The 26,681-nt window shown below is 44.1% G+C and overlaps 1 protein-coding gene across 2 annotated transcripts in view; it reads right to left on the bottom strand.

The window, feature by feature from the left end:
* LOC123755354 (bestrophin-2) overlaps window positions 1-26,681 on the bottom strand; it is a 394,846-nt gene that overhangs the window by 21,897 nt on the left and 346,268 nt on the right. For both annotated transcript variants that reach the window (XM_069327625.1, XM_069327626.1), the window contains one exon: window positions 23,000-23,119. In XM_069327625.1, coding sequence (XP_069183726.1) covers window positions 23,040-23,119 — 80 coding nt within the window. In that variant the 3' untranslated portion in view covers window positions 23,000-23,039. The remainder of the gene's footprint in view (window positions 1-22,999; window positions 23,120-26,681) is intronic.

Here is a 26,681-nt window from a genome sequence, read left to right as displayed (position 1 = left end):
CCTCTCTCAGTACACGCTAGAGTCTAGCTGGGAGGAGTGCTGGCTACGAAAGCACTGAACATTCTGAGGACTGATGTTGGGGCGACCCCAGACATCAGGTAGTATTGGGGGGGGCGAGGCAGGTGCAGCCAGACCGGCGACCAATCAGCGGAGCCGTAGCGATCAACGGGTAGTTTGGTGGTTGGAGTTCGAACAGGTGGCTGGCTGCATACGTTTCTGCTCACCCTGGCAAGCCTTGCTGGTGTTGTTGTCGTTGTTGGACATTTCTTCCATAGTCTTTTTATATAATTGTGAAGACGTAATTATGGAGGGAAGAGCAGGCTCAATCTCTTGAAGGAGATTATCGTCACAACTCTCCCCCGAAGCCTGCGGTTCTGGAAGAAGTACGTCGTTATGTGGTGGAGTAATGGATGGAGTTGCTTCTACTTCATAAACTCTGGAGAGATCATGGGCTAAGATGTTGTCAGACTCTTGGTATAGCGTGTCTCCAGGTTGAATTTCTGCAGTTAGCAAGCCCATAGTAGAAGACGTTGAGATGAGAAGTGGGCGTGCTGCAGGAGGTGTAGGGTGGTGTGGTCCGTATTGATGGTGGACCGAGCACTTTTCAGGTGTGGAGTGAAGTGCTGAAGCTTCAGGATGAGGAAGAGTAGCTCCTTGCCAATTGTTCCGTCGTTCCTTGTAGCAGTAGTCGCTGACAGGTGAATTCTTCTCGTCTTGTTGCTGCATCACGACACCACCATCGTCGGTACCATTGGCGTCGACATGGAGGATGTAGGGCTTATCTGACGAGGTGAGAGTGGAATTAGAAGAGGGCATAGGAGCACGATTATTATCCTGAAAGCATTTGGGAAGATCATTAAGGATTTTGGAATTAGAAAGCGCCGACTCCTTGTCAGTGCTTTCGGGAGAAGAAGCCGGGATGGTCTCACTGTGGATGTAGGGTTCTGTGAAGGTAGAACAATTAATCAAGACAGTGGGAGGAGTACCATTATATTGCTTCAGGAGGTTGACGTGGCACAGCTGGGTCTTCCGCCGCCTATCTGGAGTCTCTATGACGTATGTGTTGTTGCTTCTGCACTCTTTGACGCAGTAGGGTCCTGAAAATTTGTTTTGTAAAGGTGAACCTGGGATAGGGAAATAAGCAAGGACGAAGTCTCCCGGCTTGAATTTTCTTACTTTGCTGGTCTGGTCGTAATGAGTCTTCATTCTCACCTGGGCTTTTAATAGATTATCATGGGCAAAGCGATGGACTCTCTCTAGAATGTGTTGAAGGTTTTGAAGAAACTGGGGCACATTCTGATGCTCACTGAAGGTGGCATCTCTGAGAGAGTCTTTGAAAGCCTTAAGGGGAGTACGGCACTTACGGCCGTAGAGCATCTCATAAGGAGATACTCCTAGGGACTCATTGGGGAGACTTCTGAAAATACACATTATTAGGTCAATCTGCTTATCCCAATCCTTCGAGGTTTCACTACAAAACTTTTTCAAGAGTGCTTTGATGGTCTGATGACTACGTTCAAGAGAACCCTGTGAAGCAGGATGATAGGGGCTGGACAATACCTGTTTGATGTTGAACTCCTCCAGTGTCCTTTTGAAGAGATCACTGGTGAAGTTGGTGCCACAGTCACTTTGAATCTCCCTGGGAAATCCGTATTGAGTGAAGATCTTCAATAGATGTTTGATAACCGTAGCAGCCGTGATGTTCTTCACTGGAACTGCTATGGGAAATCTGGTGGTAGGACACAGGATGGTTAGGATGTAGGCGTTACCTGAACTGGTCCGAGGTAAAGGACCAACACAGTCTATTATGAGTCTGTGGAAAGGTTCCGCAGGCACCTGTATGGGAATCAGTGGTGCTCTGGGAATGGAGACGTTCGGTTTGCCTGCCATCTGACATGTATGACACTGTTTTACGTACTGTTTGACGTTATTTACCATACCTGGCCAGTAGTAGTCTTGACGAATCCCATGGTAAGTCTTGTTGAAGCCGTAGTGGGAGAATGCTCCGTGGGCCAGGTGTAGAATAGTGGGCCGCAGGCTGGTGGGAATCACAAGTTGTTCGATGTTGGCCCAATCGTCCTCCTCCTTCAGTTTACTGGGTCTATATCTGCGGTAGAGCAAGTCGTTCTCTAGGAAGAACCCAGGAATACTGTCGGGTTGAGTCTCAGCCTGGAAAAACAATGGTGTTAAAGTAAGATCTTCCCTCTGCAACTTACGGAACTCCAACTTGGTCAGATGCGGGGGGAGTTTCTGAGGGTCTTGAGGGACAGCGGTAGCAGTAGAGTCAGCTGGCTGTGGACGTGCGGCTTGTGCACGGGTGGTCACGAGAACCGGAGGAGAAACTTCATCACTCTCTTGAACCTCTGCTGGAACATACTCAAGAATAGGATTTATTGGCACAGAGTTACACACCTGGGGTTTGTCCATGACGATCAGGTTGGTCGGTTGCAGGTCTTCTGCCAAGTCGTTGCCTAGGAGAAGTTGCACTCCAGGCATGGGAAAAGGCTTTTCCCTGACGGCGACTTGGACTTCCCCGTTCACGTAGGGACAATCCAGGTGGACTCTGGCGAGAGGGTATGGAGTGGTAGCAGTGAGGTCAGTGATGAAGACTGTTTCCCCGGTGTAGACTATGTTGGGCACAGCCGACTTCAAGATGATCGATTGTAGAGCCGCTGTGTCCCTCAAGATCTTCAATTTGAAACGTCCCTCCGGATTTGAACCGTTGGCAAAGACAGTTCCAGTATACAGGTGGTTACTGAAAAGAGAAAGATCATTAACATCAACACCAACATTCATCACAGGCTTACCGGACTTAGGAGGAGTTGGTTTGGGTCGTTGTTGGTCAGTGGTTCCCTTGTATTGAGACTTACCACACTTGTCTATGGTATGTCCATAGAGTCTACAATACTTGCAGTACAGTTGTGAACCAGCTTGATCGGGGCTCACCTTTTCGTAACTGTACCACGACTTCTTACTGGAGGATGGTTCAGGTGTCAGCCGGTGGATGAGGCTGTAAGTGTCAGCCGACTTAGCACACTTCAGGTAGTCGGTTTCTTCTTTATCTGCTAAGTAGAGGCGGACAGGAGGCGGCACACGTCTCAAGAATTCTTCAACAAGCATCAGGTTGACGAGTTCTGTAAAAGTAGAGACATGTGCTGCTTCCAGCCATTTCATGAAATACCTCCGTTTCGTGTTAGCAAACTCGAGGAAGGTAGTGGTACTTGCCTTCAGGTGGTCACGGAATTTCCTTCTATAACTTTCGGTGGAAAGTAGGTAGGCGTCCAACACTGCTTGTTTCAGAGTGTAGTAGTCATTCTCAGACGCCAAAGTACTGAGTGTGACTGCAGCTCTACCTGTAAGATGGACTCTGAGAAGTGTGGCCCATTGGTTGACAGGCCAACTGAGTTGATTAGCAAGGGTTTCAAAGGTGGTAAAGAACACATCAACTTCTGCTTCTACAAAGGATGGCATTAACTTACTTGCATGTGATATATTAAAACTGACGGGAAGATTGGCAGTAGCTTGTTGGCGTTGAGTGAAGTGGGAAGTTTCCAAGGCGATTTCACGTTGACGACACTCTAGAGCCAGAGTTGCTTGTTGCTTGTCATGTTCGCGTTGCATCTCCAACTCGCGTCGTTTGGTTTCAAGCTGTACTCGTTCCCGCTCCTGGAGTGTTTCAAGCTGTACACGTTCCCGCTCCTGGAGTAGTGCAATCTCACGTTCTTGTTCTTCTCTCCGTATGGTAGCTGCTTCTCTTTGCTGCTCACGTTCAATCTTAGCCAGCTCTAGTTTAAGTTTCAGCGTTGCCAAATCAGTTTTATCTGCAATATAGTAAGTTTCATGAGTTTCAGAGTCTATCTTACCTTGCTCTAAATAGTAATCCAGCAACAGGTTGTGTAGGTCATTTTTGTTGGCTTGGTAGGGAACTTCTAGTTGATACTCATGTGCAAGAGTTTGTAATTCAGTCCTCTTGGCACGACTTAAAGTCCCTATTTCACCTGCTGGATTTGCACGGAAAGTTTGGAGACGAAACATGGTGAAATTAGCAAATAAAGGTACACGAATGTTCAATAATGAAATGTCAGAAACAGGACAACGTGGCAACTGGTACCTATCCTGTGTGATCTTTAACAATTAACGTTAAGTGAAAGATATTAAATGATTAAATTAAATCAAGGGCGCAGGAAATCTTGTACCCGGTACTCATGTAAGAGAATAAGGGCAAGAAAATCCTACTAACAAATGAAACAAAAGTTTCGAAAACAACTGAAACAGTTAAATGCTTCAAAAGTAAAATTGGTAGTCCAAGGATGTAGGCATACCTTGCCAAGTCTCTATAGGACATAAAGCAAGTTTTTCCTACTGAATTTAATATGATACTTACAGAATTAGCGAACTTTTGTGCTCTGAAAAAATAAGCTAATTCCCTACCGTTGTATGTATCATCATCTCTGACTGACGTGTAGGGGTGCGAGGTGTCAACTGGTGACGAGAACTGCTGCTGAGGTCCCAATTCAGCAACTAAAGTTCGAGCTAGAGGAACTATGGCCCTCTTTGTCCTCCTACAGTCAGATTGCAGAAGATTGGGTACTCTTGACCCGGGGCAGACCACAGTACCAGGGTACCAATATGATGATCTGTCAGAATGAGAAATATTCAAGGGACATAGATGGTAAATACGAGTAATAACATGGAGGGAGAGATGACCAATTAAGAGTATGACTGAGGCCTACAGTCACCACGTAATCCAAAGTTGTCTCACCTTCACTATATGTTACTCTCGTAATGCACAATACACCGCACCTTATAAAAAATGAAATTGAATGAAAAATAGTAAAGCTACGTTAACAAAGTTAAATACGCTTACCATAAATTACCACTTGGCACCAGTACCTGAGTGAAGCTCCTAGGACAGGCCCCCATATAACTTGTGACGGTAACGCGTTGGTGTTCGGCTGTTTAAGGCTAGGGGTATGGCCTCGTCACATAGTTATAAAAAAAAATAGAAAACTGGAACTTCGTCTGTGGTAAGGTAAGGAGAAGACACACAAAACACAAGTAAACTTTAACAATGAAATTTTAATTACGTTAAATAAATCAAAACATGAAAATAATGCACAAACAAATTCTTATAATAAAATCAATCAATCAAAATAATAAGAATACTTAAATGACACAATGAAAAGTTACGTTAAGGCAAAATAACAAGAAGTGCAATACAAAAGTTAAGTGGGAGGTGCTGGAATATTGGCTTAAAGCCACCACCTCTCTCAGTACACGCTAGAGTCTAGCTGGGAGGAGTGCTGGCTACGAAAGCACTGAACATTCTGAGGACTGATGTTGGGGCGACCCCAGACATCAGGTAGTATTGGGGGGGGCGAGGCAGGTGCAGCCAGACCGGCGACCAATCAGCGGAGCCGTAGCGATCAACGGGTAGTTTGGTGGTTGGAGTTCGAACAGGTGGCTGGCTGCATACGTTTCTGCTCACCCTGGCAAGCCTAGCTGGTGTTGTTGTCGTTGTTGGACATTTCTTCCATAGTCTTTTTATATAATTGTGAAGACGTAATTATGGAGGGAAGAGCAGGCTCAATCTCTTGAAGGAGATTATCGTCACAATATATATATATATATATATATATATATATATATATATATATATATATATATATATATATATATATATATATATATATATATATATATATATAATCACACATTTGCTGTTGCTAATAGTTGTTGCTAAAAGCTGTTGCTAAAAAAGTTGTTTCTAAAAGTCTCCTCTATGGCTGCCCTAAACGTTCAGACACTGGATAGTGATGTTGCCAAGCAATGGTTATCATTTTCTTACTAAGGCCCAAGAAGGAAAGTGAGGGACTTAGGAACTTTTTCAAGACGAGGGATGATTACTGGTGGCTTAAGGAAGCAAATGTGAGCTCTATGTATGTGCCAAACTATTTCAAATATTTTAAATATGCGAATCATATGTATGCTAAGCGCATGGTGGGACATGTCACTCCTGTCATATGTATATGCCAAGCGCAATTTAAGGGTTCTAGCAATAGACAGAGGCCTACGAAGCATGAACGGAGGACATTTGGACAGCCAGATCTGTAAACCTCATTCTAGAGACATTCTTGTATCAACACATCAAGCAGGCCACAAGAATGAGGGAAGGTGATGTTCCATCAGTACTGGATCTCATATTCATCAGGAAAGAAGAGATATTTGACATCCAGTACCTTCCTCCCTTGGGGAAAGTGAGATCATGTCCTGTAGGACAATAAATATGCATTAAGATATAATCTGGAAGAAAATGGGGACAATGAAAAAGTTGTTAAACTCAATTTCAATAGAAGACACTATAGAGGAAATCCAAATAAATTTTTAACATGTGTAATTGGACAGACACGTTGCTAGGCAGGGAAGTAAATGAGATGTATGCCAAATTTTGCAAAATATATGATGAAGGCACACAAACTTTCATACCATATTCACGTTCTAATGAAAATATTGTTATCAATATCGTTTAGAAAATGTTCATTTTCAGGAACATATTCATGTTTCTGAAAATAGTATACACTAATGTAGATGGAGTTAGATCGAAGATACTGGAGTTAAGTGATGTAATACAGCTGCAGACACCAGACATTGTTGCACTCACGGAAACAAAACTTGATTTTATTTTAGATTAGGTCATATTCCCAAGGGGCTACTCAATTTGGAGATGGGACAGAAAAATTAGGAAAGGCGGTGGCGTTGCTGTGCTTATGAAAGAACACCTAAAGGTGAACTAAATAATGATTGCCAATTCACGAGAAGTTGACATAATAGCAGTAGAGATCTGCCATGAGGATGATAAACTAATGATCATAAATGCATATAGTCCACCGCCAAGCAACGCATGGACAAACGAGGAGCTAGATATTAAACGAGAGGGGTCTTGTAACAATAATGAGAGAGATTATAGCAAGAGCGGATACAGATAGATCAAGACTGTTGATAGTCGGCGACTTCAACTTGAAATCCATATACTGGGAAGCTAGCAGAGAAGCTAGAACAGAGGATTTTTTAACCTGTAAATTTGTAGACCTCATCCTGGAAACATTCTTGTATAAACATGTTAAACAAGCTACGAGGATGAGAGAAGGGGACGTTCCCTCCATGTTAGATTTGATATTTACCAGGAAGGAAGAAGAGCTATTTGACATTCAGTACCTTCCTCCCTTGGGTAAAAATGACAAGTCTCTTTGGGAATAAAGTATGCAATGCATTATAATCTGGAAGAAAATTAGGAGGTTGAAGCAGTTGAAAAACCTGACTTCAGGAGAGGACATTATGACAACCTTAGAAAAATTTTTAGTGAGTATAATTGGACAGACTTATTGCTAGGCAAAGGAAGTAAATGAGATGTATGTCAAGTTTGTGAAATATATGATAAAGGCACAAAATTTTTTACCAAAGCAGAGATGCAGAACTGGGAAACAGGACTGGTTCAACAGAAATTGCGAGAGGGGCCAGAGACCAAAAGACACAAAAAACCAGCGTTGAATGTAATGAAACGCCATTTTTTGGGTGAGTCCTGGAGGCTCCCCAGAGCTATCCAGGCTAAATGGATATTTATAATTTTCTGGCATCAGTCAAAGTGCTAGGAGTTCTTGCCTACCGGGGACCACGAGCCAGAAAGGAGCTGAGGGGCCCAAGATGGAGCTTGGCTCCCTCAGAAAGGCCCAAGGAGCAATGGCCTATAGAAATCCCCTTGTGGTTGGGAGCATTCTATGTCTGCCATCGACCAGGATAGGCACCCAGAAAGGTAGGCGCCCCAAAACAAACCCATATTCTGGTGAAAATATTGCTACCGAAAGCCGAACGAGTGGACAGAACTCCCCAAACAAAATTATCAATAATGATGTCATCACGTCGCCGCACCACTGTCTGCGCAACCCACCCCCTCCCCAGGAGGGGGAAGGAGGAGCGCCAGATCCTCCACGCTGGCGATCCAACTGGCAGTTCTTAGGCTGGATGTCAAAATACGTGAAAAATGACACCGACCGGAGGAAGGGATGCTGGGGAGCCTCCGGGACTCGCCCGGAAAATGGCGTTTCATTACATTCAACCCTGGTTTTCAGGAGAGCCCCCTGTCGGCTCCCGTAGCTACCTCACCACAGATAAGGAAAACAGGGAAGGAACTGAGAGGTGGATGCCACGCGCCCTAACCTAAAAACCAAGACCACAGACAAAACAAAGACCAAAATGAGAAGAAAATAGACCACCCAGGCAAACGACCAGGACGGCACCAGAACTCAAGAGCAGGCCAGAGGGGAAACAACGCCCAGGATAGCAAGCGAAACGGAGCAGAAGGAACCGCAACACCGAACGCAAGCAAGAGCGGCTCCACCCAATACGAGGTGACAGGTCACGATCCCAGACGACGGTCCCGGAACAATCCCGAAGGGAAGACAAGCCATCCCTATCAAAGACCAAAGGACACTTCGCAGCGATAGGAAAACCGGAAGGACTGCCAGGAAAACCACACACCGCCCCCGAGACAAAACACACAGGTGGGAAACCAATAATGAACCTACCAGCGCCGACACAAACGACGAGAAACTAGCACCACGAACGGAAGCGCAAAACGGGATTAAAAAAACAGGGACCCTGCAATCCAAAGGAGCAACATAGCCAGCTCCAGCAGGGAAGAATGACGCACGCGTCCCTGAGGCATCCAAGAGGAGAACTACGTAGGATGTGAATCGCAGGAAAGCAAACACACCCGTTCCGGAAAAGGAACAAAGAAAAACCGGAGTCAGAACCGGAACCCAGCTACCGGTTCCAAGAAAAGGAACCAGGAAGGCAGGAATGGCAGACCGAAAGTCCAGAACCCCCCACAGACAGCGCAACACCGAAGCCTGCAGTAAGTCACACAGAAAATCGTAGGAACTCGGTACCAAAACAGAACACCAGAGAAGTCCAAAAGCAGGGAACTGAACATGGACAGAGGCCCACCCGAGCACCAAACATCAGGATAGTCAAGAAGCACCGACCCAGATACACAAATAAGTGTAGCATAGGAGGAGGAAAAATGGAAATAGGTAAGGAAAACCCTGAATATGGATCAAGGAGCGGCTGGGAAGTAATGCACACGACCAACCACAAAATATGTAGAGGAGGGTGTACATACACGAGGGACCTCATGGACAGCAGGGTGCCGCCAGGCACCAAAGATAGGCAAGGAATGAGTGTCCAGATAGGGAAAAGACCCAGGTGCCGACAACGAAACCAAAAGTACCGAAATGCAGGGCAGAGCCCCACAGGACAACAAAGAACAAAAGACAGAGACAAAGGAGTCACTGAAGACACACGCAAGATGACCAAACAACACACCACACCAAACACCCCTGTTAGGAGCAATCGACGCAATCCCGCCAAGCGGGGAAGAGTAAACAAGGATGGAGCAGTGACCAAGGGTGGTGGAGCGAGAAGATTATCCCAATAAGATACGCGCTCCAAACGCATTAGCCGAATGAGAGAAGCAAAGCTCTACGTAGTACCAATTATGGAACAAAAACCTTTCCTTACTTCCAGTTAATTTTCCTGCCAACCTTTGGAGAACGGTCAGGTGTTGCCCGAGCATATAAGCAGCAGAGTAGCGAATAATAACTAGTCTACCTGCAAGTGAGGTCTAGAACAGACACTTACGAGAAACTGTACCAACTCTCAATGCGCTTAACTCGCACCATTGCCCACCAAAGTATCACCTGCATACTACTGTATACGCAACAAAATATATTTAGTCTCTTAGTGTTTGTGTTTATTGTCACCAATCTTTACGAAACAATAGAACTGGGACAGTGGCACACGCCACCCTTGCAGCACATTTTGGACACGAAACAATGGGCATAAAAGGGATAAGTGTAGATTCAGGAAAGACCTGAGGAAATACAGGCACGGTAACAGGTTCGGTGATTCACGGAACCAATTACCGCATAACGTGGTGGTGGGGCCCCACGATTGGTGCAAGCATTGGTCGGACATTTATATGAGTGGGAATGGGTGGTAAGAAATAGGAGATGCCTCGTACGGGCCAATAAGCTCTCTGCAGCTCCTCTGTTCTTATGTCCATATGTTCGTATGCACAAGGGGACACAGGAGGAAGCTGAGTACCCAAAGGAGCCACAGACACGAAAAAGAACCTGAACAATGTCAGAGGGGAAAGGAAGCGGAAAGCACTAGGAAGCTACGTGGTGGAGGCAGACTCCACCCACAGGAGCAAACGTAGAGAAGACAGAGCCCAGGAGGCTCAGGAAACTGCACAACCGTCAACTGACAGGAGAGGCGGGGCCCAAGAGCCTGAGCTCAACCCCCGCAACCACAACTAAGCAAGCATCCCACCAAAAAGCGAGAACCAGCACACCTGGCCAACAGAGGCGCCAGACATGACAGTCTCACCTGCAGAGCAGACACACGACCGTACCACCACACAGGCGAGCCAAGTAATATAACAGGAGCAGCGCTAATGGTGCACCTGAAAGCCATGCATACTAGAGGCAGTAGGCATTGTACGTATCGTTACCTGAATAAAATTCAGAAGTCTAAGGATAAATATGTCCAGAGGATCGCGCCCCGCAGAAGACGGAGCAGTACAGAGGGAGAGGAGGAGGCGCCACGCAGAAGACGGAGCAGTACAGAGGGAGAGGAGGAGGCGCCACGCCGAGCAATCCCACACCCAGAAGCAGAAGAAGAACAAAGTGACGCCCCCAGACATAAATCCAGAACACCCTCAGCATCCAGAGGGCTACGACTGGAGGAAGAAAACAAGCAAGAAGCCATAGAAAACCACGAGAAACGACGTGAACACACGAGCATTCCGTCCATAAACAAAATGGACACTGCAGCCCCAGCGCACGAGGTACGAAACGCACCACACGTCCACCGGGTGGCATGGCTCGTACACCAGGCGGACACACACATTGTACACACACACAACGTACAGACACATCGTAAACACACATCGTACAAACACCAGGAAGGCATGCATAACGAAAACGAAGAATGCCGAAACTGGAAGTAGAGAATATGCGAAAACAAAATGCGAAAACGAAGCGAAAGAAAACAGAGGACGGAAGGTAACCAACGAGGTCGACAAAAGACCAGAGGGAAACCACATTGAAAATCAACAGACGTTCCAATAAAATTGGAAGGTACGAAGAGACTCGCGAACCAACGAGAACCACGACAAGCACCCCTGATCAAGGGACACACAGGGACAACGATACGAAGGGAACAGTATTGTGACGTAAGAGCGAAAAGGGTAAGAAAGAAAGGGAGAAACACACCCCCAGGAACGACAGGACCGACGAACCTGAAGGAAGATGGAACCGAACCCCGGGAGGGGTATACCCGAAAAACAATAGAACACAGAGGGGTAAGGAACAATCCCACTCTGGGGAACTGCAAGCTCCTCACCAAAGGTACAAAGATCCAAGAGGGGCAAACGGGACTGAGGCCCCCAGGCAACTCCTCCCTAACCCTGGGAACCTCAACGGCATGACCCGGGGGCGAGTCGCACCCCCCAAAGCCCCAGCTTGACAAGGAAAAACCAGGGCAGCCATGCAAACACTAAGGAAGGGTGCCCACTGGTCAGACCCATACGGCACGACTGGAGAAACCGACTCGAATGCCTCCGCCGCCACCCTGGAAGAGAAAATCCCCCGAGACCGCCCGAGTCTCAACCCAACCAGACCCCACCCCAACCCCGAAACCCGTCTACGGTTCGGAACCGGAAGTACGGGAGGAAGTGTGCAGAACAGAAGGGGAAGGACAAGGAGCGGAAAGAGCCAGAGCCGAAGCGACCCCAACAACCAAGACGGGGCAGCCTCAGGGCATCCGGAGCCACAAACAACCAAGAGCGTTGCAGCAACCTACACCCAGCAAGCAATGCCGCAGCCGTCTGCACCCGATTATCATGACCAGTGGCCTGGGTGAAGGAGAGCACGTACCGACAACACCCATCGCACGACTCTGGGTCACAAGAAACAAAGACCCAACATGCAGCATGGTGGAGGTACAACCGGTGAGTGTCACCCTGAGACAAGGGGACAAAGCAAACCGTCAAACTTGCAGGACGCGAGGGAGGGGACTCCGGGGACACACCTATAGGACCACGTAGCTCCCTTGGAGTTTCCCAGGGCCCTTAGCCTTTCGTACATGATAAGGGAAGCCCAGGCTGGGTACCGCGAAACTGGCGCCAAAGTCTACCAAACAAACTTCTAAAACTTCCAGGATGTGTCCACTCACGGGGGCCAAGCAGGGAGTACCACCAACAGAAGAAATCAAAAGAAAAACACCTAGAACAGTAATGGGGGACCATAAAAGCAGACCCCCCGTCCAGACAAAAACAAAAGAAAAACCTCGCAAGAGGACAACGTACCCAGGCGGAACAGAGCCGGCCGCTGTTATTGGTGAAAACTAGCTGTGCGGTACCCAGCGCCCCTACCAGTGACGAAAACTACCACCTATCCAGAGACAAACCAGGGCAACAAAACCCCAGCCGACTCCAAGGGTGGCCCAGTACCGAGCAGTAAAGGACACAGCGGAGGTAGAACCCAAGGTGACTTGTGGAAGGTGGCCCCATGCCCCAAGGGCAGCACTGACAGGGCACCTAGGGAAGATAGATCTAGGCGCATGCAGCCCGAGTACCATGGAATCTTACTCCTGGCTCACACCCCACCGGTACAGACAGTCCACAAGGCACAGAACTGAAACAAAAACCGGAGCCAGAGGCACTCGACCAGCCAATAATTCCATCAGCCAAGAACTGACAGTTGGATTGCCAGCGTGGAGGATCTGGGGCTCCCCCTTCCCTCTCCAGGGGGAGGGGGGGGTTGCGCAGACAGTGGTGCGGCGACGTGATGACGTCATGCTAGTTTGATAATTTTGTTTGGGGAGTTCTGTCCACTCGTTCGGCTTTCAGTAGCAATATTTTCACCAGAATTATTAGTATGATTAACCCTTAAACCGCTAACTGTTAAATAGCAAACATCCCCAGGGCGCTCAAGAAAAAATTGTTCTGAAAAAATTATTTTTTCTTATGACATTGTTAATTAGCCTTCAGGAAGCACAAAAATCCAAATAAAAGTTTCTAGCTCTTGTGGTTTAGCTGTAGTGGCTTGGAGAAGTTGCATATTTTTAGTTGAGGTGCTGCATAGGAATAACTCTGTGATTAATTTTCATTGTTTCTCAATTTATTAATTAAGTCTTTTCATGCTAACAGGTTGTATTTGTGAGTCAAAGTTACTGTCTATTATGTAAAACTTTGAAAATATAAGTATGTATGGATATACAAGTAAAGATATAAAGACACCCACATACTTATTCATAAGTATGCTTATAATAAGTAGTTCCCTCCATGCTAGATTTGATATTTACCAGGAAGGAGGAAGAAATATTTGACATTCAGTACCTTCCTCCCTTGGGTAGAAGTGACATGTCTTTTTGGGAATAAAGTAAGCAATGCGTTATAATCTGGAAGAAAATATGAATTTTGATGCAATTGAAAAACCTGACTGTAGGAGAGGACATTATGGCAACCTTAGAAATTTTTTTAGTGGGTATAATTGGACAGACTTGTTGCTAGGCAAGGAAGTGAATGAGATGTATGTCAAGTTTTGAGAAATATATGATGAAGGCACAAAAAAATTTATACCAAAACAGGGAAGCAGAACTAGGAAACAGGATTGGTTCAACAGAAAGTGCGAGAGGGCCAGAGACCAAAAGACACAAAAATGGAATCAATACAGGAAGAGGCCAAACCCCCAAACATACCAGCGATACAAAGATGTGAGAAACAACTACATGGCATTGAGGAGAGGGGCAGAAAGAAATTTTGAAAAAGGGATTGCAGACAAATGTAAAACAGAACCAGGTCTATTCTATAAATTCATAAACAACAAATTGCAGGTAAAGGATGATATACAGAGGTTGAAAATGGGAAATAGATTCACAGAAAATGAAAAGGAAATGTGTGAAACATTAACCCTTAAACTGCGCATGGCGTATATATACGCCATAGGGTGCCAGGCCTGATTCAAACGGCCTGCGGCTACACGGGGTTCACAGTAGCTTCCTCAGGGCTCTTGTAAACAGATGCCATTTTAAAAAAAATCGTGGGCAATATTCTCAGGTGTGAGAGGCACAGTACTGTTGGAGCAACCAAAGCCAGCGCACGCAGCATGAGCGAACAGCATTGCTGTTCAGCTTGTGACCACAGCATCGCCGAAATTCGTCAAAATAAATATATAATTGTTATTATTTAGCAATGACAATATTACAGATGACCCATGACTGATATAAATAACCAGGGTTGTGATAATAGCAGGATTGTTGTAATAATTAGCGCTGTGGGAGGAGTGATGCTGAGAGATGGAGGGAGACAGCATCGTTTACTGACTGTGTGGCTAGCTGTTATTGTTTGCATTCACCATACCAGGTCAGTGGTTCTCTATGGTGAAAACAAATGTAGATACTTATATATAATGTGTGTATTAGTGTAATAACAGCAAAAGGATTATGCTGGGAGGAGCCATATAGGTGACGGAGGTGACGTCATCTGAACGATTTGTCTAGCTGTTTAGAGGGTGGCTACTATGCTCTTTGGGTGCACTACAAGCTTAGGTGTACAGTTACAGTGCATAAAACATGTACATATTTATATATAATATGTGTATATAGGGTAATAACACTGCAATCAGTATTGTTGGGGTAGAAAGTTTAGTGCGTGTGACCTTGAAAGAGTGAGGGAGCCGCCAGCCGCCATCTGTGTATAGCGACAACTCTTAGTGCCTGAACTAACTATATCAGCTTAGCTGTACAGTTGTGGTGAACAAAATATATACATACTTATATATAACATCTGTATATAGTGTAATAACTCCACAAATAGTATTATTGGGGAAGAAAGTTTAGTGCGTGTGTGGAGGGAGTGGCAGCGAGTGGCTGGCTGGTGTGTGGCGGTAACTCTTCGTTGCTTTTCGACTCTCAATACCAACTTAGTGGTTCGTTATGGTGACTAAAACATGCAGATACTTATATATATAACCTGTGTATAGAGTGTAATAGCAGCAAAACTATATGTTTATTGTTTTATAAACATAATAATTGAATCACTAATATGCACATCATACTTTTGAGTATAGTGATTATTCACCACTTTTATTATATAAATATATTACAATACACACTATTGAATAATATTACTGCAAAAAACTAAGAAAAAATCAATCGGAGACATTGAAACAATTAGGTAATAATATCTTTGTGGCAACTCCCATCTGTCAGTGCGGGTGACGCTGACCGGGTCTGACAACCGCTCTGTCAAAGCCCACTTTTTGCCAGAATTCCTCGGTCAATTGCGCCCAAAATATGTCACCTACGATTTTTTTTTTATTTTTTCCGTGCTCAGGGGACACAAAATTAACATGTTTAGAAGACGAAAAAAAAAAATTTTAATTTTTTTTTTCTTGCGCACAGGGGTGTAAATGTTCCCAGGACCCCTGAGCAGTGTAAGGGTTAAACGAAAAGTTCCAAAGTGTGTTTGTACAAAATGAAATCTTCAGGGAACCAGATACAATAAGAATGCCAGAGAACAACATAGAACACATAGAGGTGTCTAGAGACGAAGTGGAAAAAATGCTCAAGGAGCAAAATAAGAACAAGGCAGTTGCTCCAGATGAAGTTTCACCATGGGTTCTGAGAGAATGTGCACCTGAGCTCAGCATCCCTCTTCAACTGATTTTTCAGGCATCCCTGTTTACACGAGTTGTAGCTGATGTGTGGAAAAAGGCTAACATAGTTCCAATCTACAAAAGTGGAAGCAGGGAAGACCCCCTTAATTATAGACCGGTATCATTAATAAGTGTAATAGTCAAAATATTGGACAAAATAATTAAAACTAAATGGGTAGAACACCTGGAGAGATATGATATAATATCAGACAGACAGTATGGTTTTCGATCTGGAAGATCCTGTGTATCGAATTTACTCAGTTTCTATGATCGAGCAACAGAGATATTACAGGAAAGAGATGGTTGGGTTGACTGCATCTATCTGGACCTAAAAAAGGCTTTTGACAGAGTTACACATAAGAGGTTGTTCTGGAAACTTGAAAATATTGGAGGGGTGACAGGTACGCTTCTAACATGGATGAAAAATTTTCTGACATAGAAAAATGAGGGCAGTGATGGAAATGAGGCAATGTATCGGACTGGAGAAATGTCACAAGTGGAGTACCACAGGGTTCAGTTCTTGCACCAGTGATGTTTATTGTCTACATAAATGATCTACCAGTTGGTATACAGAATTATATGAACATGTTTGCTGATGATGCTAAGATAATAGGAAGGATAAGAAACTTAGATGATTGTCATGCCCTTCAAGATGACCTGGACAAAATAAGTATATGGAGCACCACTTGGCAAATGGAATTTAATGTTAATAAATGCCATGTTATGGAATGTGGAATAGGAGAACATAGACCCCACACAACCTATATATTATGTGAGAAATCTTTAAAGAATTCTGATAAAGAAAGAGATCTAGGGGTGGTTCTAGATAGAAAACTATCACCAGAGGACCACATAAAGAATATTGTGCGAGGAGCCTATGCCACGCTTTCTAACTTCAGAATTGCTTTTAAATACATGGATGGCGATATACTAAAGAAATTGTTCACGACTTTTGTTAGGCCAAAGCTAGAATATGTAGCAGTTGCGTGGTGCCCATATCTTAAGAAACACATCAACAAATTTTAAAAGGTGCAAAGACATGCTACTAAGTGGCTCCCAGAACTGAAGGGCAAGAGCTACGAGGAGAGGTTAGAGGCATTAAATATGCCAAAACTAGAAGACAGAAGAAAAAGAGGTGATATGATCACTACATACAAAATAGTAACAGGAATTGATAAAATCGATAGGGGAGATTTCCTGAGACCTGAAACTTTAAGAACAAGAGGTCATAGATTTAAACTAGCTAAACATAGATGCCGAAGAAATTTAAGAAAATTCACTTTCGCAAACAGAGTGGTAGAAGGTTGGAACAAGTTAGGTGAGAAGGTGGTGGAGGCCAAGACCGTCAATAGTTTCAAAGCGTTATATGACAAAGAGTGCTGGGAAGACGGAACACCACGAGTGTAGCTCTCATCCTGTAACTACACTTAGGTAGTTACATGTGGAGGGGAGATGGGAAGGCTGGCATGAGGTGGGGGAGGGGGGGGGGGGTTAATCAGGCAGGAGATCAGGCATGTCATCTGTCTCTGTTCCAGTCTTGCCAACTCACCTACTTCCATGCCCACCCACCTGTTTACCCACCTGCTTGCATGCCCACTTACCCACCTTAGAGGAAATAAACACTGGACACCCCTAGGGTCAACACTTGCAGCAGAGGAGCTCCAGCATATTTCAACAATCCTAAGTATTGTAGTACAGGTTGATGGTAGTGAGTGGTGTCCCAGAGAACATAAAGGTATAGTGCTCTTGAAAAATAGGTGAGATAACAGGAAAGTGCTAAGGGAAGTGAAAAATCGGATGAGAAAAAGTTGCCCTAGTGTTTACAGTGCAGAGAAGAACATTCAAGATGGCCACTGGCAAGAGGAAAAACAAAACAGAGCTTGATTTTGAGGGATTCAATGAAGAAAGCATTGATATTAGCAGTCTACATAACAAGTTGGTAAATTTAGATACTATAGTGAACTCTCATGTAGAAATAATTAGTAAATTGAAAGAAAGTAATGACCATTTGAATAGCAAAGTTTTATGTCTTGAGCGTTTAGTGAAAGACTTGCGCAAGGATAAGAATCAATTGGAAACAAATTGCAAAGCCATGGAAGAAGAAAATAAACTCTTAAAAATAGCTTTGGAAGAAGTTAAAGTAAATTTAAACATAAATGACTACAATAGGTTAGGCAAGGAAATTCAACAGGAGAAACAGCTTTTGTCAGCACAGATGGAGGAAGTTACACAGGAAATAGAACAGTGCAAGAAAGATATGCAACTCACTTATGCACAAGTGGCCAAGGAGAAGGAAAAAATAGAAGAAGCAGTAAAGGAAGTCAAACACTGCAGCAACCAAGATAAAACAAACATTAGGCTAGAAGTGAGGAAAGAATTGGCATCTAACCCGAAGTTGGTGCAAAACACAGTTGATCGGAGTAAGTCCCTGATCATTTTTGGCTGCAAAGAAAAGACGATAACATCTAGGTCAGAAAGAGCTGTAGAAGAAGCTAAAGTAGTAGATAAAATTGTTGGCCTCGTGGAAGGTCTTACAAACAGAGAGAATGTGTGCGACTACAGGAGAATAGGCAGGTACGTAAAAGGGAAAGATCGACCTTTGAGGATCACCCTAAACGGTGCCAAACAGATGGAAGAAGTACTAAGGAATGCTAGAAAATTGCAAAGTGATGAGGATGGGAAAGGGTGGTCGTTAAGACGAGATCTTTCAAAAGAAGATAGAGAGAAGCTGAAACTGAACCTCGCCGAGGCAAAACATTTAAATGAGAGCAGGAATGAAGAAGAAATAAATTCTTTTTTCTACAAAGTGATAGGGGTAGGCAAACCAGTAAAGTGGTACATAAAGGCAAACCAACAAAATCAATAGAGAGAGGGGGAGTGAAGAATAAGGAGAGGGGGAACAAGTTCCTGAAGATTGCATACACCAACATAGATGGAGTGAGATCGAAGATACTGGAGTTAAGTGATGTAATACAGCTGCAGACACCAGACATTGTTGCACTCACGGAGACAAAACTTGAAGATGTAATTTTAAATGAGGTCATATTCCCAAGGGGCTACTCAATTTGGAGACGGGACAGAAAAATTAGGAAAGGCGGTGGTGTTGCTGTGCTGGTAAAAGAACACCTAAAGGTGAAGGAAATAATGATTGCCAATCCACAAGAAGTTGACATAATAGCACTAGAGATCTGCTATGAGGATGATAAACTAATGATGATAAATGCATATAGTCCACCGCCAAGCAGCACATGGTCAAAGGAGGAGCTAGATAGTAAACGTGAAGGTCTTATAACAATAATGAGAGAGATTATAGCGGGAGCGGATAACGATAGATCACGACTGTTGATAGTCGGTGACTTCAACTTGAAATCCATAGACTGGGAAGCATATAAGCTAAAACAGAAGATTTTTGGACCTGTAAATTTGTAGACCTCATCCTGGAAACATTCTTGTATCAACATGTTAAACAAGCTACGAGGATGAGGGAAGGGGACGTTCCCTCCATGCTAGATTTGATATTTACCAGGAAGGAGGAAGAGATATTTGACATTCAGTACCTTCCTCCCTTGGGTAAAAGTGACCATGTCTTTTTGGGAATAAAGTATGCAATGCGTTATAAGCTGGAAGAAAATAAGAAGGTTGAAGCAGTTGAAAAACCAGACTTCAGGAGAGGACATTATGGTGACCTTAGAAATTTTTTTAGTGAGTATAATTGGACAGACTTGATGCTAGGCAAGGAAGTGAATGAGATGTATGGCAAGTTTTGTGAAATATATGATAAAGGCACAAAAAAATTTATACCAAAACAGAGATGCAGAACTAGGAAACAGGATTGGTTCAATAGAAATTGCGAGAGGGCTAGAGACCGAAAGACACAAAAATGGAATCAATACAGGAAGAGGCCGAACCCCCAAACATACCAGCGATACAAAGATGCGAGAAACAACTACACGGCAGTGAGGAGAGAGGCAGAAAGAAATTTTGAAAAAGGGATTGCGGACAAATGTAAAACAGAACCAGGTCTATTCTATAAATTCATAAACAACAAATTGCAGGTAAAGGATAATATTCAGAGGTTGAAAATGTGAAATAGATTCACGGAAGATGAAAAGGAAATGTGTGAAACACTAAACGAAAAGTTCCAAAGTGTGTTTGTACAAAATGAAATCTTTAGGGAACCAGATACAATAAGAATTCCAGAGAACAACATAGAACACATAGAGGTGTCTAGAGACGAAGTGGAAAAAATGCTCAAGGAGCTCGGTAAGAACAAAGCAGCTGGCCCAGATGGCGTTTCACCATGGGTTCTGAGAGAATGTGCATCTGAGCTCAGCATTCCACTTCACCTGATCTTTCAGGCATCCCTGTGTACAGGAATCGTAGCAGACGGGTGGAAACAGGCTAACATAGTTCCAATCTACAAAAGTGGCAGCAGGGAAGACCCCCTCAATTATAGACCTGTATCATTGACAAGTGTAATAGTGAAAGTATTGGAAAAACTAATCAAAACTAAATGGGTAGAACACCTAGAGAGAAATGATATAATATCAGACAGACAGTATGGTTTTCGATCTGGAAGATCCTGTGTATCGAATTTACTCAGTTTCTATGATCGAGCCACAGAGATATTACAGGAAAGAGATGGTTGGGTTGACTGCATCTATCTGGACCTAAAAAAGGCTTTCGACAGAGTTCCACATAAGAGGTTGTTCTGGAAACTGGAAAATATTGGAGGGGTGACAGGTAAGCTTCTATCATGGATGAAAAATTTTCTGACTGATAGAAAAATGAGGGCAGTAATCAGAGGCAATGTATCGGAATGGAGAAATGTCACAAGTGGAGTACCACAGGGTTCAGTTCTTGCACCAGTGATGTTTATTGTCTACATAAATGATCTACCAGTTGGTATACAGAATTATATGAACATGTTTGCTGATGATGCTAAGATAATAGGAAGGATAAGGAATTTAGTTGACTGTCATGCTCTTCAAGAAGACCTGGACAAAATAAGTATATGGAGCACCACTTGGCAAATGGAATTTAATGTTAATAAATGTCATGTTATGGAATGTGGAATAGGAGAACATAGACCCCACACAACCTATATATTATGTGAGAAATCTTTAAAGAATTCTGATAAAGAAAGAGATCTAGGAGTGGTTCTAGATAGAAAACTATCACCTGAGGACCACATAAAGAATATTGTGCAAGGAGCCTATGCTATGCTTTCTAACTTCAGAATTGCATTTAAATACATGGATGGTGATATTCTAAAGAAATTGTTCGTGACTTTTGTTAGGCCAAAGCTAGAATATGCAGCTGTTGTGTGGTGCCCATATCTTAAGAAGCACATCAACAAACTGGAAAAGGTGCAAAGACATGCTACTAAGTGGCTCCCAGAACTGAAGGGCAAGAGCTACGAGGAGAGGTTAGAAGCATTAAATATGCCAAAACTAGAAGACAGAAGAAAAAGAGGTGATATGATCACTACATACAAAATAGTAACAGGAATTGATAAAATCGACAGGGAAGACTTCCTGAGACCTGGAATTTCAAGAACAAGAGGTCATAGATTTAAACTAGCTAAACACAGATGCCGAAGAAATATAAGAAAATTCACCTTCGCAAATAGAGTGGTAGACGGTTGGAACAAGTTAAGTGAGAAGGTGGTGGAGGCCAAGACCGTCAGTAGTTTCAAAGCGTTATATGACAAAGAGTGCTGGGAAGACGGGACACCACGAGCGTAGCTCTCATCCTGTAACTACAGTTAGGTAATTACACTTAGGTAATTACCTGTTCACCCACTTCCCTGCTCACCCACCTGTTTACCCACCTGCCTGCATGCCCACTTACCCACCTGTTCGCCCACTTCCCTGCCCACTCACCTGTTTACCCAACTGCCTGCACACCCACTTACCCACCTGTTCACCCACCCACCTATTTACCCACTTCCCTGCCCACCCACCTCTTTACCCACCTGCCTGCCTGCACACCCACTTACCCACCTGTTCACCCACTTCCCTGCCCATCCACCTCTTTAGCCACCTGCCTGCACACCCACTTCCCCACCTGTTCACCCACTTCCCTGCCCACTCACCTGTTTACCCAACTGCCTGCACACCCACTTACCCACCTGTTCACCCACCCCACCTATTTGCCCACTTCCCTGCCCACCCACCTGTTTACTCACCTGCCTGCACACCCTCTTACCCACCTGCCAATCCATCCACCTACCTGTTCACCCACCTACCTGCTCAACCCACCCATCCACCTGTTCACCCACTTCCCTGCCCACCCACCTGTTTACCCACCTGCCTGCATGCCCACTTACCCACCTGTCAATGCACCCACCCACCCACCTATTCACCCACCTGCCTGCTTGCCCACTCACCCACCTCCCTGCTCACCCACCCACCTGCTCAGTGCTATAACTACCACTTACCCCAAGGTAAACAAGGGAGGAAAACCCCCAAACACTCGGGGCGGCCAAACGCCAAGCAGCGAAAAGCTAACAAAGGTAGACCCAAGGTGACTTGTGGAAGGCAACCCCAAGCCCCAAGGGCGGTACTTACAGGGCACTCAGGGAAGGTGACCCTAAGCACATGCAGCCCGAGTACCTGAGAATACTACTCCCAGCTCACACGACCACCGGAAGAGCAGCATTGAAAACAAGTCACAGCACTGAGACAAGACTGGAGCTGGAGCCACACGACCATGTACGATCCCATCAGCCGAGGAACTGGGGTGTGGATCGCCGGCTCAGGGGTCTGGGTCTGCCCCTTCCCCCTCCCGGGGAGGGGGGAGCTGCGCAGACATGCGGCGCGGCTCGTGTGACATCATGCTTGTTTGCTCGTTTTTCTTGGGAGAGACAAGGAAGCGGTTCGAGAGTCCCACACAAGACCCAGCCAAGACCAAACCTGAAAGGGAACCATTTCGGACTTCCTCCAGTTCACCAGGTACCCAAACCCACCAAATTGGGAAAAAAAAATCCCTGGCAAGCAGACATGCAGACTGGCTGGGAGCCCATACCAGCCAGTCATAGAGATAGGCAAGACCCCAACTCCAAATAGACGCAGATTGGGCTACCATGACCCAAGTAAGGTGTGTGAAAATGCGAGGTGCCAGATTCAACCAAAAAGTAAGGTTATGTACTTAACTGATATGGCTTATAGAACCTGGGGTAGATAATGGTAGCTTGGTAACTAGCAAGAGTAGCCTACCTGCAAGGAGGTGTTGGTATTATTTCTCTTGATGTTAGTGTTAGGTGATCCAGCAGACGGCCCGGGAGACCGACCTGTTCAGCACCTTGTGGCTTCTTCTGAGTGATGTCCGACTCCCCCCTGCAAGGTATGATCATCCATCAATCTCATTATCAAAAAGGAGAATGATAGCAACCAAAGAATATGATGGTAAAATGGCTTGACTGGTGAACAGTTGGCTTACAGTAAATGGTGGTGACGAACAATCCAGATTGAGAGACTTTGTATTAAATTGTGTTTGGAAACTAGTTAACCAACCAAATTGAACTATGAATATACATAAATTGAGAGCAGAGCAGAAGGGAAATTCCTTGGTGTTCACATTGATGACAAACTAAATTTAAATTGCCATATACAAAAATATAACAAGTTTCTAAAACTGTAGGTATGCTCTCTAAAATAGAATACTATGCACCTCACTCTTCCTTAGTAATACAGTACTACAAACAACAAACAGAAAAACAAAAAACAAAATATTTATTCAGGTAAAGTACATACATACAAGGTGAGATACAAAAAGTTGATGGATTTATAGATAGAGCTACAGTATCCACTCAATTTAACGGCCTATATGGGGCTGTACCCTGGTCGTTATTTCCGGAGCTCCGTTATTCCCGAAGTCAAGTCGGGTCGGATAATTTTTCAAGTAACATTCAGGTAGGATATATTTTATACTGTATAACTGAAATTAAATAAAGTTCATTGTGTAATTGCATTCCAATTTAGTGCCACGCCGACGATTAAGCCAGCTGGTGGCTGCTGCATGGATGATGTGTGAACACGGTCTGATCAAGTCCAGGTGGGTGGGAAAAAATTGGTTCATTCCTTTGTATTGTGAAATATTTCATGTATCAATCAGTGATTGTTAATATTTTCTCAATAAAATTTTAGAGATGTGTTTTGTTTTACCCTGAACAGTGCAGGTAATGTATTTTTAATGTTACGACACAGGCTGTGGTGGCCATGCCATACACTGGCGATCGAGCCTTGTCACTGAGAGCTAGCCAAGACGAAATATTTTGAGCACACCTTTTCTCTGCTAATGATAGAATATACATTTGCAGATATTAATATGTAGCTTTTGTTGAAAAAAATAATTAATATGTTGTAATACAGTACTATAATAAAATTGGTAAATTGACTTACTTTTATTGAAGCTGAAGATTACGAATCTGTGAAGATTACGTCATCCTCTGCAGCACTTTTTTTATATTGTTCAGGACTGTATACAGGGTACATACAGTATGTACACTTATTTTCAGACATTCACTTCACACAACAGCTAGCCTTACTACTAATTCACATGAGTTCTAATTCTAATTCACAATTGAAAATTATTTCTACTGTATATTTACACTGTACAGTATCTTTTTGTCAATGCTTATATAATCATTAACATTTACAATACTGTACTCTATCCACACTTTTTACACTAAATTATATGCCTTTCAATCATATTTTATATCGTTAGTGGAGGCTGCACAACTTGTTGATGGGAATTCAGCAACGGCGGGTGCAGCATAGCTTGCAGAGCATTCATTGCCGGCAGAGGCTGCACAACTTGTCGATGGGAATTCAGCATCGGCGGGTGCAGCATGGCTTGCAGAGCATTCGTTGCCGGCAGAGGCTGCACGACTTGTTGATGGGAATTCAGCATTGGCGGGTGCAGCATGGCTTGCAGAGCATTCGTTGCCGGCGGAGGCTGCACGACTTGTTGATGGGAATTCAGCATTGGCGGGTGCAGCATAGCTTGCAGAGCATTCATTGCCGGCGGAGGCTGCACGACTTGTTGATGGGAATTCAGCATCGGCGGGTGCAGCATGGCTTGTAGGGCACTCGTTGCCAGCGGATGCTGCATGACTTGTTGAATTCACGGTGGGTGCTTTCACGAACCGTTGAAATCATGAATTTATCTATTTTTGTCTGAATCTGATTTTCTCCGGCTAATATTGAGACATTGCTCTCAGCCGCGCGAGTTCACAGTAAACAATGCGATCACATGGCCAGGCGCAGTACATTCTAGGTTCATAGGAAAAAAATACCTATTGCCTATACTATAAAAGGTATTTAATAAGAAAACAAAGAATTTTGCTTAATAACAATTGTTTTAAAATAATTTATTAATAATAATTAAGAATTTTCTTCATAAAACTGAATCATTTTAAAAGAAAGTTAAGATTTAATATACCACTCTGGATGATTGAGGTCGGCGGCCTGGTCGACATGTGAGGGACTACCGATGCCAAAACAAACCCAATACTGACCGTTGGTAATATCGACCACCAGACCGGTATACGAGGCTCCAGATACCGATCTCCCAAACTGGTCGTTATTACCGGCAGATCGGTATAAAAGAGGCCGTTAAATTGAGTGGATACTGTACATACAATGCCTAAAGCCACTATTACGCAAAGCGTTTCGGGCAGGAAAAACTCTAAGACTAAAACTTAATACTAATTGAGATTAACCCTTAAACTGCGCATGGCGTATATATACGCCCTGAGTAACATGTCCCATGGTGCGCATGGCGTATATATACGCCATAGGGTGCCAGGCCTGATTCAAATGGCCCGCGGCTACACGGGGTTCACAGTAGCTTCCTCAGGGCTCTTGTAAACAGATGCCATTTTAAAAAAAAATCGTGGGCAATATTCTCAGGTGTGAGAGGCACAGTACTGTTGGAGCAACCAAGGCCGGCGCACGCAGCATGAGCGAACAGCATTGATGTTCAGCTTGTGACCACAGCATCGCCGAAAAATGTCAAAATAAATATATAATTGTTATTATTTAGCGATGACAATATTACAGATGACCAATGACAGTGATACAAATAACCAGGGTTGTGATAATAGCAGGATTGTTGTAATAATTAGCGCTGTGGGAGGAGTGATGCTGAGAGACGGAGGGAGACAGCATTGTTTACTGACTGTGTGGCCACCTGTTATTGTTTGCATTCACTATACCAGGTCAGTGGTTCTCTATGGTGAACACAAATGTAGATACTTATATATAATGTGTGTATTAGTGTAATAACAGCAAAAGGATTATGCTGGGAGGAGCCATATGGGTGACGGAGGTGACGTCGTCTGCACGATTTGTCTAGCTGTTTAGAGGGTGGCCACTATGCTCTTTGGGCGCACTATAAGCTTAGGTGTACAGTTACGGTGCATAAAACATGTAGATATTTATATATAATATGTGTATATAGGGTAATAACACTGCAAAAGGTATTGTTGGGGGAGAAAGTTTAGTGCGTGTGACCTTGAAAGAGTGAGGGAGCCGCCAGCCGCCATCTGTGTATAGCGACGACTCTTAGTGCCTGAACTAACTATATCAGCTTAGCTGTACAGTTGTGGTGAACAAAATATACACATACTTATATATAACGTCTGTATATAGTGTAATAACACCACAAATGGTATTGTTGGGGGAGAAAGTTTAGTGCGTGTGTTGAGGGAGTGGCAGCGAGTGGCTGGCTGGTGTGTGGCGGTAACTCCTCGTTGCTTTTCGACTCTCAATACCAACTTAGTGGTTCGTTATGGTGACCAAAACATGCCAATACTTATATATAACCTGTGTATAGAGTGTAATAGCAGCAAAACTATTTGTTTATTGTTTTATAAACATAATAATTGAATCACTA

Source organism: Procambarus clarkii, chromosome 20 (genome assembly GCF_040958095.1).
Source record: "Procambarus clarkii isolate CNS0578487 chromosome 20, FALCON_Pclarkii_2.0, whole genome shotgun sequence".
Classification (NCBI taxonomy): Eukaryota; Metazoa; Arthropoda; class Malacostraca; order Decapoda; family Cambaridae; genus Procambarus; species Procambarus clarkii.
This window is presented reverse-complemented; position numbering and strand designations above follow the sequence as displayed.